Below are 14,869 nucleotides of genomic sequence, written 5' to 3'. Positions count from 1 at the left end.
TTTTTTTTGCAATTCTTTCTTTTTCTTCAAAAATTTTTCTCGGCAGTTATTGCTATGCGTTCCTACGTATTATAAAAAATTCCAATTATTCTGTTACGACATGCAAATTTTAAATCATGCATTTGACGCGCTTTATTTGTGCTGAGTTCAGCATAAATATATTTTTTCCTAATTATTTCTATACTTTTCCTCGGGATTTTGACGATCCCGTTATTTAACTATGATGTTATTACGACACGTGATTGTTAATCACGCAATTAAATAATCACTTTTTGATACGGTATTACCGTACAGTTTTATCGTAAATCCTAGTTATTTTTCCTTCTTTTTTATTTCCGCAACGAATATGATTTGGTCGAATGTGGTAATGAATTGTGATTTGATCAAAAACCAGATATTCGGAAAAAAAAAGAAGAAAAAATCGACTGAACGCCGTACACTTGGGGCCAAATAGCAAAATCTTTTAGCAGCATCGCATCACTGAAACTGAAATTTCAATGCTCGGAATAATATTTCCTGGAAAAACGTAGTCATAAATTAATTCTAAAAAATAAGGCCAATCGAGAACGTTTTTGAAAATGTCGAAACAGAGAACATAAAAATCAATCTTACTTTTTTTAAAAAAATTTTAAAGCTAAACATCTCAGTTTTTCAATTTTCCAGAAAAAGCCAAGAAAAAGGAATTAAAATCAACAGAAATGATATTAAAAATTACTGCGTTATAATGAAAACGTCTAAAAAAAGTTTTTTTTTATTTAAAGAAAATAAAAAGATAGAAAAAACGTTCTTAATTTTTTTAAATGAAAATCTTATGCCGAAAATTTCGATTTAAATATTTCTCATTGCCATAATTTTAGAAGGAAAAAAATTGCTATAAAATAAATTTTATTAGTAACTTTATTTTTAAAAAAAATGCTGAGTCATAATAAAAATGCCTAAAAAAAGAAAAACAGAAAAAACAATTTTTTCTTAGTTCCTGAAACAAAACTTGAATACTGAAAATTACACTTTCCTATGTTACTGGTTATTTATATTACAGTACGGGGAAAGAGTGATAATAAATTAATAGTATGAGACGTTCTGTTAAAATGCTGGGTTATAATAAAAGCAGCAAAAAATGGAAAAAAATCCTTCTCAATTCTCAAAGTATCGAAAAAATGACAAAATTGACTTGTCTGATTATAATTTAAGAAAAAAAAAAGTAATATCTATAAAAATTCAAAAATTAAAAAAACTTGGAAAAATACATTTCTAAAAAATATTCTGCCGAATATTTGACTGATCATTCAACCAACTGAATTTTTCACAGAAGGGCCAAATACTCATTACATCCCTCCCTGATTTAAATGCAATGTTATTGCAACTTGTGAAATTCATAAAATGACGGAAATCATGAATTTTTAAACTGCTCACTGTTTGTAGTTTAGATTTCAATTTTTTGTTGCTTAAATGATCTTTTTGGATTTAAAAAAAAAGGAAAATGTTTACGATATAAAAAAAAATCTGATAATTAATAAAATAATAAAGTACATTACAAAATAATCATTGAATTTTATTTTGAACTATCAAAGTTTTGTTTTTATTTTAGGATTTTGTTTAAAACCTATAAATTTTCTTCAATTAAAATATTTAATTTGAATTTATATTACTTAATTAGGACTAAACTTTTTCCTACTTTCATTCTGTGTCATTGCAGTTTTTTTTATTTATTCGAATTTAATTCTAAAATGAATTTTCGTATTGCATGATATGANAAAAATTAACATTTCTTTTCTTCAATGTTTATTTATTTTGATAAATCTATTGCTCATATGATAAAAATGGCAAGTTTTTTTTTGTAAGAAAAAAAAGTATAAGTTTTTATTTTTGAATGAATTCTTATAATGGAACACTACTAAGTTATTGATATTGCTAAGTTTATTGATAAAAAAAATGAAACGTTAATGTTTAAATAAACATTACTACATTTGTCATTAACATGTCTAAATACATCTGCGGCCCTTCGTTAGACAACCTGCTGTGCAAGTGGCCCTTCACTCAAAAAGGTTGTGCACACCTAAATTGAAACAAATAAATTTTTATCATTGGTACCAACTAAGGAATTCCAAAGAGAAAGAATTAGTAACATATAATTCGAAACGCAATAATCCATTTTAGTTTCTCAAATTTTGTTATCTTTTATTCATGACAAATTATTTTTTATAATTNCTTTTTGGGCTTTTTAACGCTAAAACTGCTTATAAAAAGTTTTTGTTTTTCAATAATATCATTGATTGAATATGAATTTTTTGAGTGCTTGAAAATTTAAATTTTTGTAAAGTGCTTGAAAAGTTTTTAAAAAGTGCTTATTTTTGATTCAAAGATTTGGCTACGCACCCTGTAATAGGAACAAAACTTTTTTTTCATCGTCTGTCAGATTTATTTGACATCTAAAAATGAAATAATATTTTTCAATTTAATGAATTCTGATTTTTTTTTTTTTGAAGTGTGGTATCATTTGCCAGTTTTATTTTAAGTGGAATTGCATCTTTCGTTAAAAATAGTCCTTTATAAAAAAGATAAGATTGTTTATTAATAAAAGCATGCAATTATTTATTATACTAAAAACTGACTATTATTTTACGAAGCAGATTGCAGTTTTAATTTTTTTAAAGTGATAAATTTCTAATTACACTACGTTTTGAGTTAATCCTTATCAAGTTAGTTATCCTTGAGTTACCAGCATGGTTTTACTCAAGTTCAATCCTTATTTTTAATTTTCTTATCCAGTTTAAAAGTGACACAAAAAAGAATCCTGCTATTTTTATCAACGTAATTTTACAACTATCTGACCTGTCTCAATCTCTTCCAACCCCCTTTCGTGAAATAGAACTCTTGGGACACCTTGTCTTTACTGTTTTAAAAAAAATAGTTTCACATCTTAATCTTCAATTACAGATGCACAGTTTCATTCATTTCACATCCTCTTTGCTCTTATCTTCTATATCTCAGAAATTAGATCATCCATCATCTACTACCAAGATTAGTTAAAACGTGTTATGTAAAATTCGTCAGCTAAAGGTTGATGAAATTTTTAAAAAATAAATTATTTAAAGTTTGTATTTTTTAAACTTTTTTTTTCTTGTCTTAACTTGTNTTTTTTTTTTTTTTTTTCTTAAGTGGTTTTTTTTTACTTTAAAGTGTTTTACTCTTTTTCATTGTAATTTGGGTTTGATAAACTGCGTCACTTAACTGATCCAGAAAACCGGGAAATTCAGACTTCCTGGATTATTGGTTCTCTTCTGTACTAATTCAGTAGCGTAGCCTTCACACCATGCATGTTGATTGAGTTGTCCTGGTATCAGTAATAAGGAATAATTTTAAAAACTACTTTTCTGATTAAATGGAGCAGTGAGCTAGCAAAGAACACGCATATTATCTTTTAAATATTTGAAAAACAGAATAGTCATAAGCATTGAAAAACAAAATCATTGATGTTTAATGCTCAAGCTATAAAAGAAAAATTCCTTTTTCCTAAGGCTTCACTCCCAAAAAGACTAAGCAAATTCTTTTGTCAATTTTTAGGATGCCCCTTTACCCACTGTCAAAATTTCAGGATTCTAACCAAGGTTTCTGAAGTTTAAAAAAAAAAAAGATACACAGAAACTCTTTTTATTATTATAGAATGAATATTTTTGTTGCTCTTAATGGTACTTTTGTGCAGAAGCTGACGAGTGACTCTCAGCCATCATTTTAGCAGTTACTATTTATAAAAAGTTTTAGAGATTTAATTCTTTTCTTTACAAATAATGCAGTAATTTTTTTAATAAAATTTATGCTTATACTATAGTGTTATAAATATTTGATTTTTTAAATTTTAAAAAAGTATTTGTTTTTTATTTCAGGTAAAATGTCATCTGATTGCTACCATATTCAACATAATAGTCCAGAGTTGTTGAGTGATACAAATGTAAGTTTATTTTTTTTAAAAATTTATATTTTTCAAATATTATTTCATGCCTCACCTCTAAATTAGCCAAAAGTTTGCTTTTGCTACCATTGATCTGCATTTGACTATTCGTAATATTAAAGCTTTTTAATAATTAAAGGAAATATCAAATACCGTTAACTTCATTTCTAAAGAGGATATAAGATACCTTTGTGAACTATACCAATAAATTGAAAATGTTGATCTCTTGTTCAGATATTAGTGTCTGACTTATGACAAGGTCAGAAAGACCTGGGATGCCCTAAAATTTCTTAGAATCCCTTGCAATTTTTCTCCTTGAACTGTGTACTAATAAATGCTTAATATATATTTATTTTATAATAACTTTTCAAAAGCATTTTGTTCTCTTACAAGATTGTATATTTGGTTCAATACTATGCACAGTGGGTCTCCTGACAGTTCTGAGCCTACTAATCATGAATTTCTAAATTGGGGAATTTGGATTTCTATATTATATACTGCATTGACCGCAGTATTTGTACAAAATTTCTTAAGTAAACTGTAAAGCTTATTTCAAATTGCAGGACTGTCAAAATAATTGTGTGAAATTTAATGGTTTTTCCCCCTTTATACCACATACAAGTAGATTGGTTTATTTCGCTTAAAATATTCAAGAAAGAAATTTATTTATTCTATGATTAAAAAATTTCTTTGTCTTCAGAATTTGCAAGATTTATTATTTACCTGTTTTAAAATCATTTTAAGCACTCTTACAAAAGTTTATTGTCATCCATGGAGGTTAAAACTACAACTTTGACTATGTGATTAGGCCAATGGCATAATGATGGCAATGTAATCATCATTGCACACTAACTTCTTTTTTATTCCCAGCAAGAATGCTGAAGCTGAATGGGCTTTAAACCCAAGCTGGGGATCGAACCTGTATCTCTCTCAACGATGACTCAGTGCCTTAATTATTCGATCATTGTGGCTTAAGATAAATTTTACAGATGCCTAATTTTTTCTGTGCACTTGCATTACTTTTGTAAAATAGTAAGTATATACAGGGTGCGTAGCATTTGTAAAAAGTACTTAAAGGTGCTTTTTTGGGGATTTCGTTTTTAAAAGCTTTTAAAGGTGCTTTTTTCAGCTGGTGTTTTTAATAAGTGCTTTTTTCCGAATAATTTTTTTCCCCTTCAGTGATATCTGGTGGATCCCATGTATTTCACGAAAAATGGGGAGTTTGCTACGTAATCATTCACGCGGACTTCACGTCGTACCCACGTTATGACTTGCGCATGCGTGCACACTTGAAACCGAAACCAGAGTGCTCCAATTCGGATAGAGAATATAAGATCCTTGTGAAATGTTTTTGTTTTTAATTTATTTTAATTTTATTCTTGTTTATTTTATTTTACTTCTAACACTTTTTTTGACGTAGGGGGTAAGGGTACTTTTGTTCTGAGTTCAGGGTCAAGTTGAATTCACTCGGTGATGTGGGAAAGTACTGATTGTTTCGATTTACGCCCGTTTCTTTCTTTTTTTTTTTAACGCTAATACTGTTTATAAAAAGTTTTTGTTTTTCAATAATATCATTGATTGAATATGAATTTTTTGAGTGCTTGAAAATTTTTGTAAAGTGCTTGAAAAGTTTTTAAAAAGTGCTTATTTTTGATTCAAAGATTTGGCTACGCACCCTGATATATTAAAGTTATCCATCTTATTCTATTTTTAGGACTCTGGTTGGACTGAGTGTAGTCTGAAGTCCCCACTCCCTTTAAGTCCCCCTTCACACTACACCTTGGCCTCTGTGTATCCAGAGGATGGTGGATATTCTTCGATGACCGCCTCATCTCCTTATTCTACACCTTGCATCACTACCAATGCCACTTCTATGCCATTGTCCATTCCTGGAACCCAACCACCAAGCCCTCCCGTGGGTGACGAGGTGCCGGCAACTACTCCCACAACCCCTTGCCCCACTGCCATGGCTGTGTATCCATATCCTGTGTATGCTGTGCCTGGCATGTATTTGGTGTGCCGTGATGGTTCCACTTTGCCTGTCAATATTGGAACTTGGGGAACTCAAGAGAGTGTGAATAATGAAGTACCTGCAGGTAAATGTTTTTTTATTTAATGCTCCAAATGTCTTTCGGTTGTTTAGGTTTTTTAAATTGAATTTTTATTTTATTTTGAAAAATGACTATTTTTATTGGGAAAAAGAATGGTAACCACAGAGTGACTAAATGTTACAAACTACAAACTATTAATGATAAATATATATATTTTTTTTACTATGGCTTCGCCACAGATGCCCGCTGGGTAACAAGAAGAGAGTAGCAGTTCTGGCATACCTGTGGCCAGTGGGACAACCCCCAAGTGCCCACCATTTAAAAAAAATTAAAAAAAATTTTTTTAACTTATTTTGACTTACATTATTACAAGTAAATGAGAAAAGTATGAAAAAGGTATAATAAAAATTCTGCAAAGAGTTGAGAAGTACACAGGTCTAACTCTGAAATAATATCTATCTCCTCAATGGTCCAAAAACTGAACTTTGATAAGAAATTCAAAATATTATAAGGAAAATCATAGATCTGCTTGTAGTAGCGCTTCAAAGTTAAAAAATTTTACAAGATTGTCTGAAAATTTTTAGTCAAATTTTCACATCTTTTGGGCAGAAGATATTGATTTATATAAGATTAGTATATAATTCATGATAAATTTGACGTTATGCTTTCCTAACATACCCTATACAAAGGAGCTAACTTCGTAGTCAACATGAGTCTTGTGGTTGAGTTACGGTTATTGAGAATCTCCATAATAATCTGTTTGAAAAAAGTGTTTTTTTCTCCATTAACTACTCAGAGTAATAATATTTTGTTTGTTACTAAAATACAATTAATTGTTTTCTACTCATTAAATTGTTCTAAAAACAATTTTTAAAATAACGATTTGATAGAAAGAAATTTAAAAAAATCAAAAGAATATAAACTTAACTGAAATGCTTTTAGCAGTAAAATTTAGTAGTTCGAATACCGAAGGATAAAATAGCGATAAAGCCTAATTCTAATTAGATTTTATCATTTTATAATGATGAAGTACAAAATTTCAGTACTGTATAATTTTTCATTTCCTTTGTTTTATGAAATCTTTTTTGTTTTATTAAGTGTATTTAAGTGTTATTTTCTTATTTATTTCTAAATTCATGCATAGTCATTAATCTACACCTTTTTATAGAAAATTTGAGTGAAATTAGTTGAATGGTTCCATAAGAATCTAATTTTAAATATAAATTTTTTTTAATATTAATTTCTCAAACTATTGGGGCCATTTTGCGTTCTGCCTTGTAAAATTACTTTCTTTAAAATGATGTTTAAAAAAAATTTACGCATTACAATTTAAAACTTTTTAGACTATTATTAACTAAAATAATAAAACATAGTTATTGAATTATCTTTGGGTAAACAGATTTTATAATTGTGTGCAAAAGATTTTCAATTCACTTAAAAAATTCTAGAGATAGCAAAATACAAAAAATACTCAACCCACGAACTATTCAACCAATTTCGCAAACATTTTGTATTTTGCCATGTAAAATAAGATACTTTAAAATGATGTGAAAAATTGTACTATATCTTACTGTTCAGAAATTTTTCGACTATTATTAAATAAAATAATAAATATCTACTTAAGTTTTTTTTTTGTTGTTGTTGTTGTTGGACGGAATCATGGATAAACAAAATTTTATAATTGTTGTGCAAACATTTTTCAATTCCTTTTAAAAAGATATGACAAAATATGCAAAAAGTGAAATTCATAAGGGGTCCAAGCTCAGGACTGCTCTTCTGACCAAACTATTAGGATTATATTTCATAGATTGTGGCTACCCACTATATTTTGGGGGTCAGAAATCCGAATGGGTCAAAGGAAATGTATATTTATTCAGAGAAAGCATATTTTCGAGTTTGCAGACGTCAGTTTAAGTTACGAAATCACTAATTAACATACTTTAGGTCACCCCCTCGAAACATTAAAATTGATTCCTAGAATGTGAAGATCTGTGCATTGAATTAAGTTATTCAGAGCAGAGCCATTTTAATTTTTAAAACTCAAACTGTGCATATTTCTGATGAGTCACTTCTGTCGATAAGCCCCTTATTTCTCCTTCATTCTAATGTAATTCTCTTTGATTAGGTGTTCCAAGTGTAATTTTTAACACTCCCCCTGGTGGAATATCTCCTCCCTTGACTTCCTGGATGCCTGCAACTGTTGGAAACTATGGACCTACTTGGACTCCTGCAGCTGTCGCATTTTCCCCACCTCTGGATATGAACGCATACCAGTCTGTCTTGTCTCCCACCTGGAGTCCCTCATCTGGCATCTACTTACCACCAGGGTCTGCAGTGGCCTATCAAGTACATCAGCCCCACATTTTACCCCCAGTCCCTGCTCCCCATGAGCATCAAACTTCTGTTGGCTCTCCTTAGAAAAGTTGCTTCAAGTTATTGAAATGTCTTTCTATGCCATATACACATATATACGGTATTAAATGTTTTTGAAATGTTGAAATTATATATTCATGTATCATAACTGTGTGCTATTTTAAAAAGGATTGCTAGATTTAAATTTTACCGTCGATCGGGAAAATGTATTAAAATTTTTATAACTGTTTAACAGTGTCCATTGATTTGACAATGTCCAAAATTCTTTTATTCTTTACGATATTTTAGGGATTTAAAGTGATTTATTGGAATTTATTTCAATCCCTTCTCCTCCACTCATCAAACATTGTCATTCATCCAAAAAAAAAAAGTAGTACTAGCACTACTGCCAGTAAACATAAATTTGTAAATTTAACTATTGTTAAAGTGCCTGGCATTTTAACCAGTTTGTTAATTGTCGAAATATGCTAAATTTTTTCTAATTGTTGCAATGTGTAAATCTTTTTCTCGTGTTAATCATTAGTAAGTTAAAGTTTATGTTTTTGTTTCTTGTTAATTAACACAGACTAATATTTGTTTTGGCAATATTTATTTTCAATGAATCTCGTTTTTTCAAGTTAAAATTACCCTCGTTTTGAATCAATTGTGATTTTTATATAGTGATTCTTTGTGTCTCGTCACTGGAAAGATATGTCAATTATTTATGTATAAGAGATTTCTATTTATCCTACTAAAATGTAAATTTTCAAGAAAAATTCTGTGATCCATGTTAATCATTGTTTTAAGGTTTTTCCATTCAGCACTAACAATTTCAGTTTTAGTAAAAGAAACTTCTGAAATCAGTATAATGCATCTATTTTTCCTTATGGCATCGAACTTATCTGACGAGCTTGCTTATGGGTATTTTAAGATTTTAGATGAAGCTGTTATGAAAAATTGCTAGCTAAATTTTTTGGGAATCTTATATACACTCATTTTTAACTCCGAAAACTCTCAAATATATATTTGGGTGTGTTTGAAATTGATGCCCATAGCCATATTTATGTGCTTTCATATATTATTGTGACCAAAGAATTCTGAAGGTGCTGAATTATCTAGTCCGCCCTGATAAACAGTGACTAGTGCTCAATTTTGTTTTGTTTATTGAATTCTGTGTGAATATTTATCCTATCTAAATATATATATGTATACATGCTAGATCTCAAAGTTTAATGATAGATTGTGCCAACAATTATGAAAAGAAAAAAGGAGAAAACTTAGAATTTTAGATTTTTAAACTTAAACACTTATGGTGTTTAATGCTAATTATACAATTTTGGTGCTAATGTGGTAAATTTGCAGCATGAATTGAATGATATTTAATGTCTGCAATAAATAATATAATGTATGAAAATCAGTTGTTTATCAAAGATAATTATGATCATGACATAGCTGCCATCATTACTAAATTTTCTAGTGGACCCCTAGATTTTGTTAATTATTTCTTTTTCAATTAAGTTTTTGTAATTTTAAAAAATTAGAAAATTTTCAGAAAAGTTTTTATTCAGCATATTGTTTGCTTATTTAAATAAATATTATTAAATAATAAATTTTCATTTATATGTAGTAATTTAGCCTCATTTATTTGTAGTAATCAGTTTGAAGCTTTTTTTTTTTTTTTTTTTTTTTTTAAAAAANTTTGTAGCAAGTTTTTTTTTTTTTTTTCTTTTTAAAAAACTATTAAGAAATCTATTTTCAATTTCAGACTAAGTTAAAATGATAATTCAATATCTATTACTTTTCAAAATAATGAATTTAGTACACTTTAATCTCTATCTAATGCCAATCATAAATGGAAAATATTGCAGTCATTTCAAATTTTCAGTTAATAGTGTAGTTTAGTTTAGTTATTGACTACTATAAAAATCTCTAAAATCCCCTTCTAAATTATTTTAGATATAAATTAGTGGTTATCATAAAATTTATATTCTGTAAAATTTATTGAATTTTTTTTTCCTATGTTGGCAGCTATGTAGTGTAATCTGGCATTTCTTTACCCCATGTTAAACTATATTTTTTTGCTAGTAAAAAGTATTTTTGTCAATTTTAAAGTTTATAAAAATAAATTGATCATTTCAAAATTAAAAAATAATAATCATTTTTAATAATTTCTTATAAAAAGTTGAGACAAGTTTTGAAAACATTAATATTTTAATCAACGTTTAAAATTGAAAGTTATATTTGAGGAACTAAGTATGTGTAATCTGTTAGTGTGTTTTAAATATTTTTAGACTCATATTTAAACATCCAAAAATTTAAGGAAAAAATTTTAAAATCTTTAAAAATAAAATTATGTAACTAAATACTTTATAAGGAAAATATGTAAAATAAACATTTGATTGGAGGGTTAATAGATTTAAAAAAAACTCACAATGTAAATCTATGTGTTAATAAGAAAAAGGTAATTGAAACTTCTTGTATTTTAAGGCTTCTTTCTTACCTATTCACCCCTGTTATATTTACTTTTTTTTTTCTTTTTTTTTTAACAGTTTATAAAATGATAAACTTTTCAAATTCCACTATTGTTAAGTTAAACTAAAATTTAAATTATATTGTATAGCAGAATGAATGTTTTTCAAAAGAAAAAAAAATTATGCTATTTATGAGATTGTAGTGTAAAAAAAAAATCTTTAATTCAATCAAATGTATTTTTGAGCATGGAAATTTAATTATTTCTTCCTCTTATTAATAATTTTCATATAAAAATGATTATTAGAAAATAATTAAAATGTTTGATATCGTTCACATTGCAGATGTATCAAATATTTTGAGAGTTTCTCTAAATAAATGTTAGGTTTTACGAACTGGCTGGAACATCTTAAAAAATAGCGAGAGTTTTCATTTTTAAAACTTTACATCGTTAAAACATTTTTCTAGTTGTACTGTGTAGTTGAGATTTTAAGGACAGATTGTAAAAAAATTAAAGAAACTTCTCTTTAAAGGAAATTCTTAGTGTCAATAGTATAATAGATATTCTTCCTTAGAACCTATTCTTATTGTATCCTACTTATTGTGTCTGAAATAAGTTGTACTGTAATTCACACTGTAACAAGTAACTTATATAGTTACTCTTGTAAAATACCTTGACTGTATTAATTGTGCAGGAACTGTGATATATTCATTAGTGGGGAAAATCAGATTTGCTCATTTTTTTTCTCCATCTTTTTATAGTTGGGTGTTCCTGTATTTTTAGGCTGTATCGGATTTTGTGAAATTTTATTTTTCTGCCGATCATACAGGCACAGTCCATAGTGTGTGTTTTACTTACAGTTGTGAAAACAAAAATATCAATAAAAATCCTTTTTTTTTCTTTGTGTTCGTTTATTTACATAAATGGGAATTTTAGTTTTGTGAAAAATAGGCCATTCTAGAACCATTTTTAATATTTTCGAAGGCTTTCATTGAATTATAAAAATAAAATTCCAGACTTGTAGTGAAGCTACATATCGCAAAATAGATATTGATTTATATAGACATAAACAAATTAGTTACTTTTTGATTGAAAATAGTCAAATTATAACTTTTGATAAAAACTTAGCAAGTGTTTAACTTAAAGATTTTAAAATAATTATGCAAAAAATAGGTAAAAGTAATATTTTACTCAAAAACTGGAAAAATAATTAGCAGTCAGTCCTCACTTGTGATTAAGAACGAAAATATTATTTATACAGAAAACCCAACCTCTTCTCTTAGAAGAGAAAATAATACAAGATCGGCGCTATCAGGGGTCTGTCCAGACATTTTGTGAAAGGTAGGTTTTTGTAAAATTGTGAAAAATTTACTCTTAATTTGTAAATATAAAATAAACGTCAAGTCGCATTCTTTCAACCGGGGTCTGCTTTTGTGAATGGTTTATTTGATTAACAAAATAATAATGAAGATAAANCAACCGGGGTCCGCTTTTGTGAATTTGTGCAAATAGGGTCCGTTATTGCAAAAAAAACTTTTTCAAGGAGTTTTTAAATTGTAAAGATTTACAAGATTATGCTCAACACTGTAAAATTATAATTTAAAAAAAATTAGATTTTTAAAAATAAACAATTGCTACTACAAAATTAGCGATGCAACATATAAATATTTGGTATTTAGAATATACTGCTAAACGCAGAATAAAGGAAGAAGCGTCTGAAGACAAAATTCGGTTCCTTTACATCCGTCTTTCTTCCATTCCTGGGAAGGGTTTATTCGATTAACAAAATAATAATGAAAATAAACAAATTTGTGAAGGGTCCAATTAAAAGATAAATTATTTTCTGAAGCGTCCGTTTTTAGGAAAAGATATTTTGTGAAGGGTCCGTTAACGGAATTTCTTCTAAACAGACCCCTGGCTATTACAATAACTTAAGAGAGCACTCATAAAATAAACCAAAATAACACAATGTAGAGTTCCTCAAACAGCTTCAATTATCGCATCATTTTAAGTAAAATTTAACAGTTATTAAACTTACTATAGTTTCTAGAATAGTAGTGGCTACAGGATACTCTCAGCAGAATTTGCTAAAAGTTTTCTTTAAAAAAAAAAAATTTGCTCTTTTTCAGTAGTCTATCAGTGAGATGCCTGTTTAAAAAAAAAGTTAACTGTTTTAAGAAGAAAAAAAATTCACCACTGATTCACTGGGTTTGCCACTCCACAGGGAGTATTTGAAAAATGCAGGGAATTTTCCTCTTAAAAAATGGTGACCACTCAAAGCATAATGGGATATTTCAGTTGTACTAAACTATTTATCATTTACTATAGCATTATTATCAGCTGTTCTTTTAAGTTCTTCCCTCAATTAGAATAGTTAGCCCAATATAGCTGACACAAGAACACATTATGTTTTCTCTTAATATATGTACAGGAAATTTTTTTTCCAGATTTGAATAGTAATCCTGATTCTGAAATAATTCATTCTGCTAAGGAAAAAGAGGAAGATAAATAAAAAAGCAGTCTCTAACTCCTCTTCATCCAGAAAACATTTTGGATTTCACTTTTTCAAATATATAAGCTTTTATTAATTGTGACACTGAGTAGTCTAGTTTTTCTTATTACATTTCTAGTAAAAATAATTTATAAAAAATTCAGATGATTCTTTTAAAATCGCGCCTTCATCAAATTTTAATTTCTTTACACACAAAACAAATCAAGGATATTGGGACAAAACGCAAAAAATCAGGATATTTTTTTATCGGAAATATTCGAACAACTATGAACCCTGAATATTGAGTTGGTATATGGTTTCAGTTTGTAGCATAAATTGCATTATGTTTGTAATTAATCTGTTCACAGGGTTGGCAAAAATCAGATTTTTTTTTACTTAAACCAGATTTTTTCTTTTATTATATTTACCAATCATAGTTCTGATAAAATATTAACAATGCCTAATACTATTTAAAAACAATATAACTGAAGTATTTAAAATTTCTTACTAAAATGATTATTATAAATTAATCACTGAAAATGCTCAATACTTAGCCCTGTTAAGGCAGACAACCAAATTATCAGTTGCATATCAAATAAAAAATTGAGTAAATTACTCTACTTTAAAATTTTAATAATAATTTGCTTGATTTACCCTCCCATTATTATTCTGGGTAAAACCTTTAATGTCAAAGTGGTGCAGTTGGTTTGTCGTCGGCCTTCTGAGCCCAAGACAGCGGGTTTGATCCCCGGCCCAGACACTGAATTTTCGGGATGCAGAAAATCCTCAGCGGCCTTATTGGCTCTTGGCATTTCTGACGAAATTAGAATTCCTAGTGCACTTTAGCATTCAAATAAGAGTCTTGGTGCTGCCATCTAGTGTGGCAGAAACTAGACGTCCAAATTAACATGGCCAACGGTATCTCACCCATTGTGGTGGTCCTGAAAGAGTGGATACCACTTCTGGAGAATGCACTAGGTCTGCTCATGTGTGCGCACTTGTGCAGCTCATTGGAAATAAAAAACCTTTAATGTCAATGAAATCAAAGTTTTAAAAAAAATAACTTTAAAAATATATTTATAAATGATCTTAAGTAAAAAAGTATATTTGACTTAAATCAGTTATTTTTAATAAAAAATATCATTTAATTTAAATCATTTTTTAAAGAGAGATCTAATGATTTAAATCATACCACCTTATTGATTCTGAACTTTTTGTTTTATTTTTACTGTGTTTGAAGAATGGGCACTGAACTAGCAAAAATTATTTTAAGACTTCGCAAACAAAGTCATTAAATAAATAATCCCAAAGAAACTGAAGTAGTAAGATATTACCCGATTAAAAACTTCTTCATAAATATACAAATTGGAAACAACAGTCGACATGTTCAAAAACAGGTTCCAATTTTGTAGACTTGCCGGTCGTGAATGAGAAGGAACAAAAATGATTTCAAATATAAATGAGAAACTAAACTACAGTAGCAGAGAAAAAACAATTTTTGTTCCTCGCCTATATTTTTCGTTTTCAACTTAACATTTTATATTTCAAATTACTTT

At 28.3% G+C, this 14,869-nt stretch overlaps 2 protein-coding genes across 6 annotated transcripts in view; both read left to right on the top strand.

The window, feature by feature from the left end:
• LOC107450877 (UDP-N-acetylglucosamine transferase subunit ALG13) overlaps positions 1-11,722 on the top strand; it is a gene marked incomplete at its 5' end in the record, with an annotated part of 42,207 nt that extends 30,485 nt beyond the window's left edge. Inside the window, 3 exon segments of the mRNA XM_071181948.1 lie at positions 3,885-3,949; positions 5,664-6,045; positions 8,126-11,722. Of these exon segments, the coding sequence (XP_071038049.1) occupies positions 3,885-3,949; positions 5,664-6,045; positions 8,126-8,418 (740 nt within the window).
• Positions 1-14,869, top strand: part of LOC107439260 (coiled-coil domain-containing protein 92) — an 879,443-nt gene that overhangs the window by 736,705 nt on the left and 127,869 nt on the right. The window lies entirely within an intron of this gene.

Source organism: Parasteatoda tepidariorum, chromosome 6, assembly GCF_043381705.1.
Source record: "Parasteatoda tepidariorum isolate YZ-2023 chromosome 6, CAS_Ptep_4.0, whole genome shotgun sequence".
NCBI lineage: Eukaryota > Metazoa > Arthropoda > Arachnida > Araneae > Theridiidae > Parasteatoda > Parasteatoda tepidariorum.
Note: the sequence above shows the minus strand (reverse complement) of the source record. Positions and strands in the feature narration are given on the sequence as shown.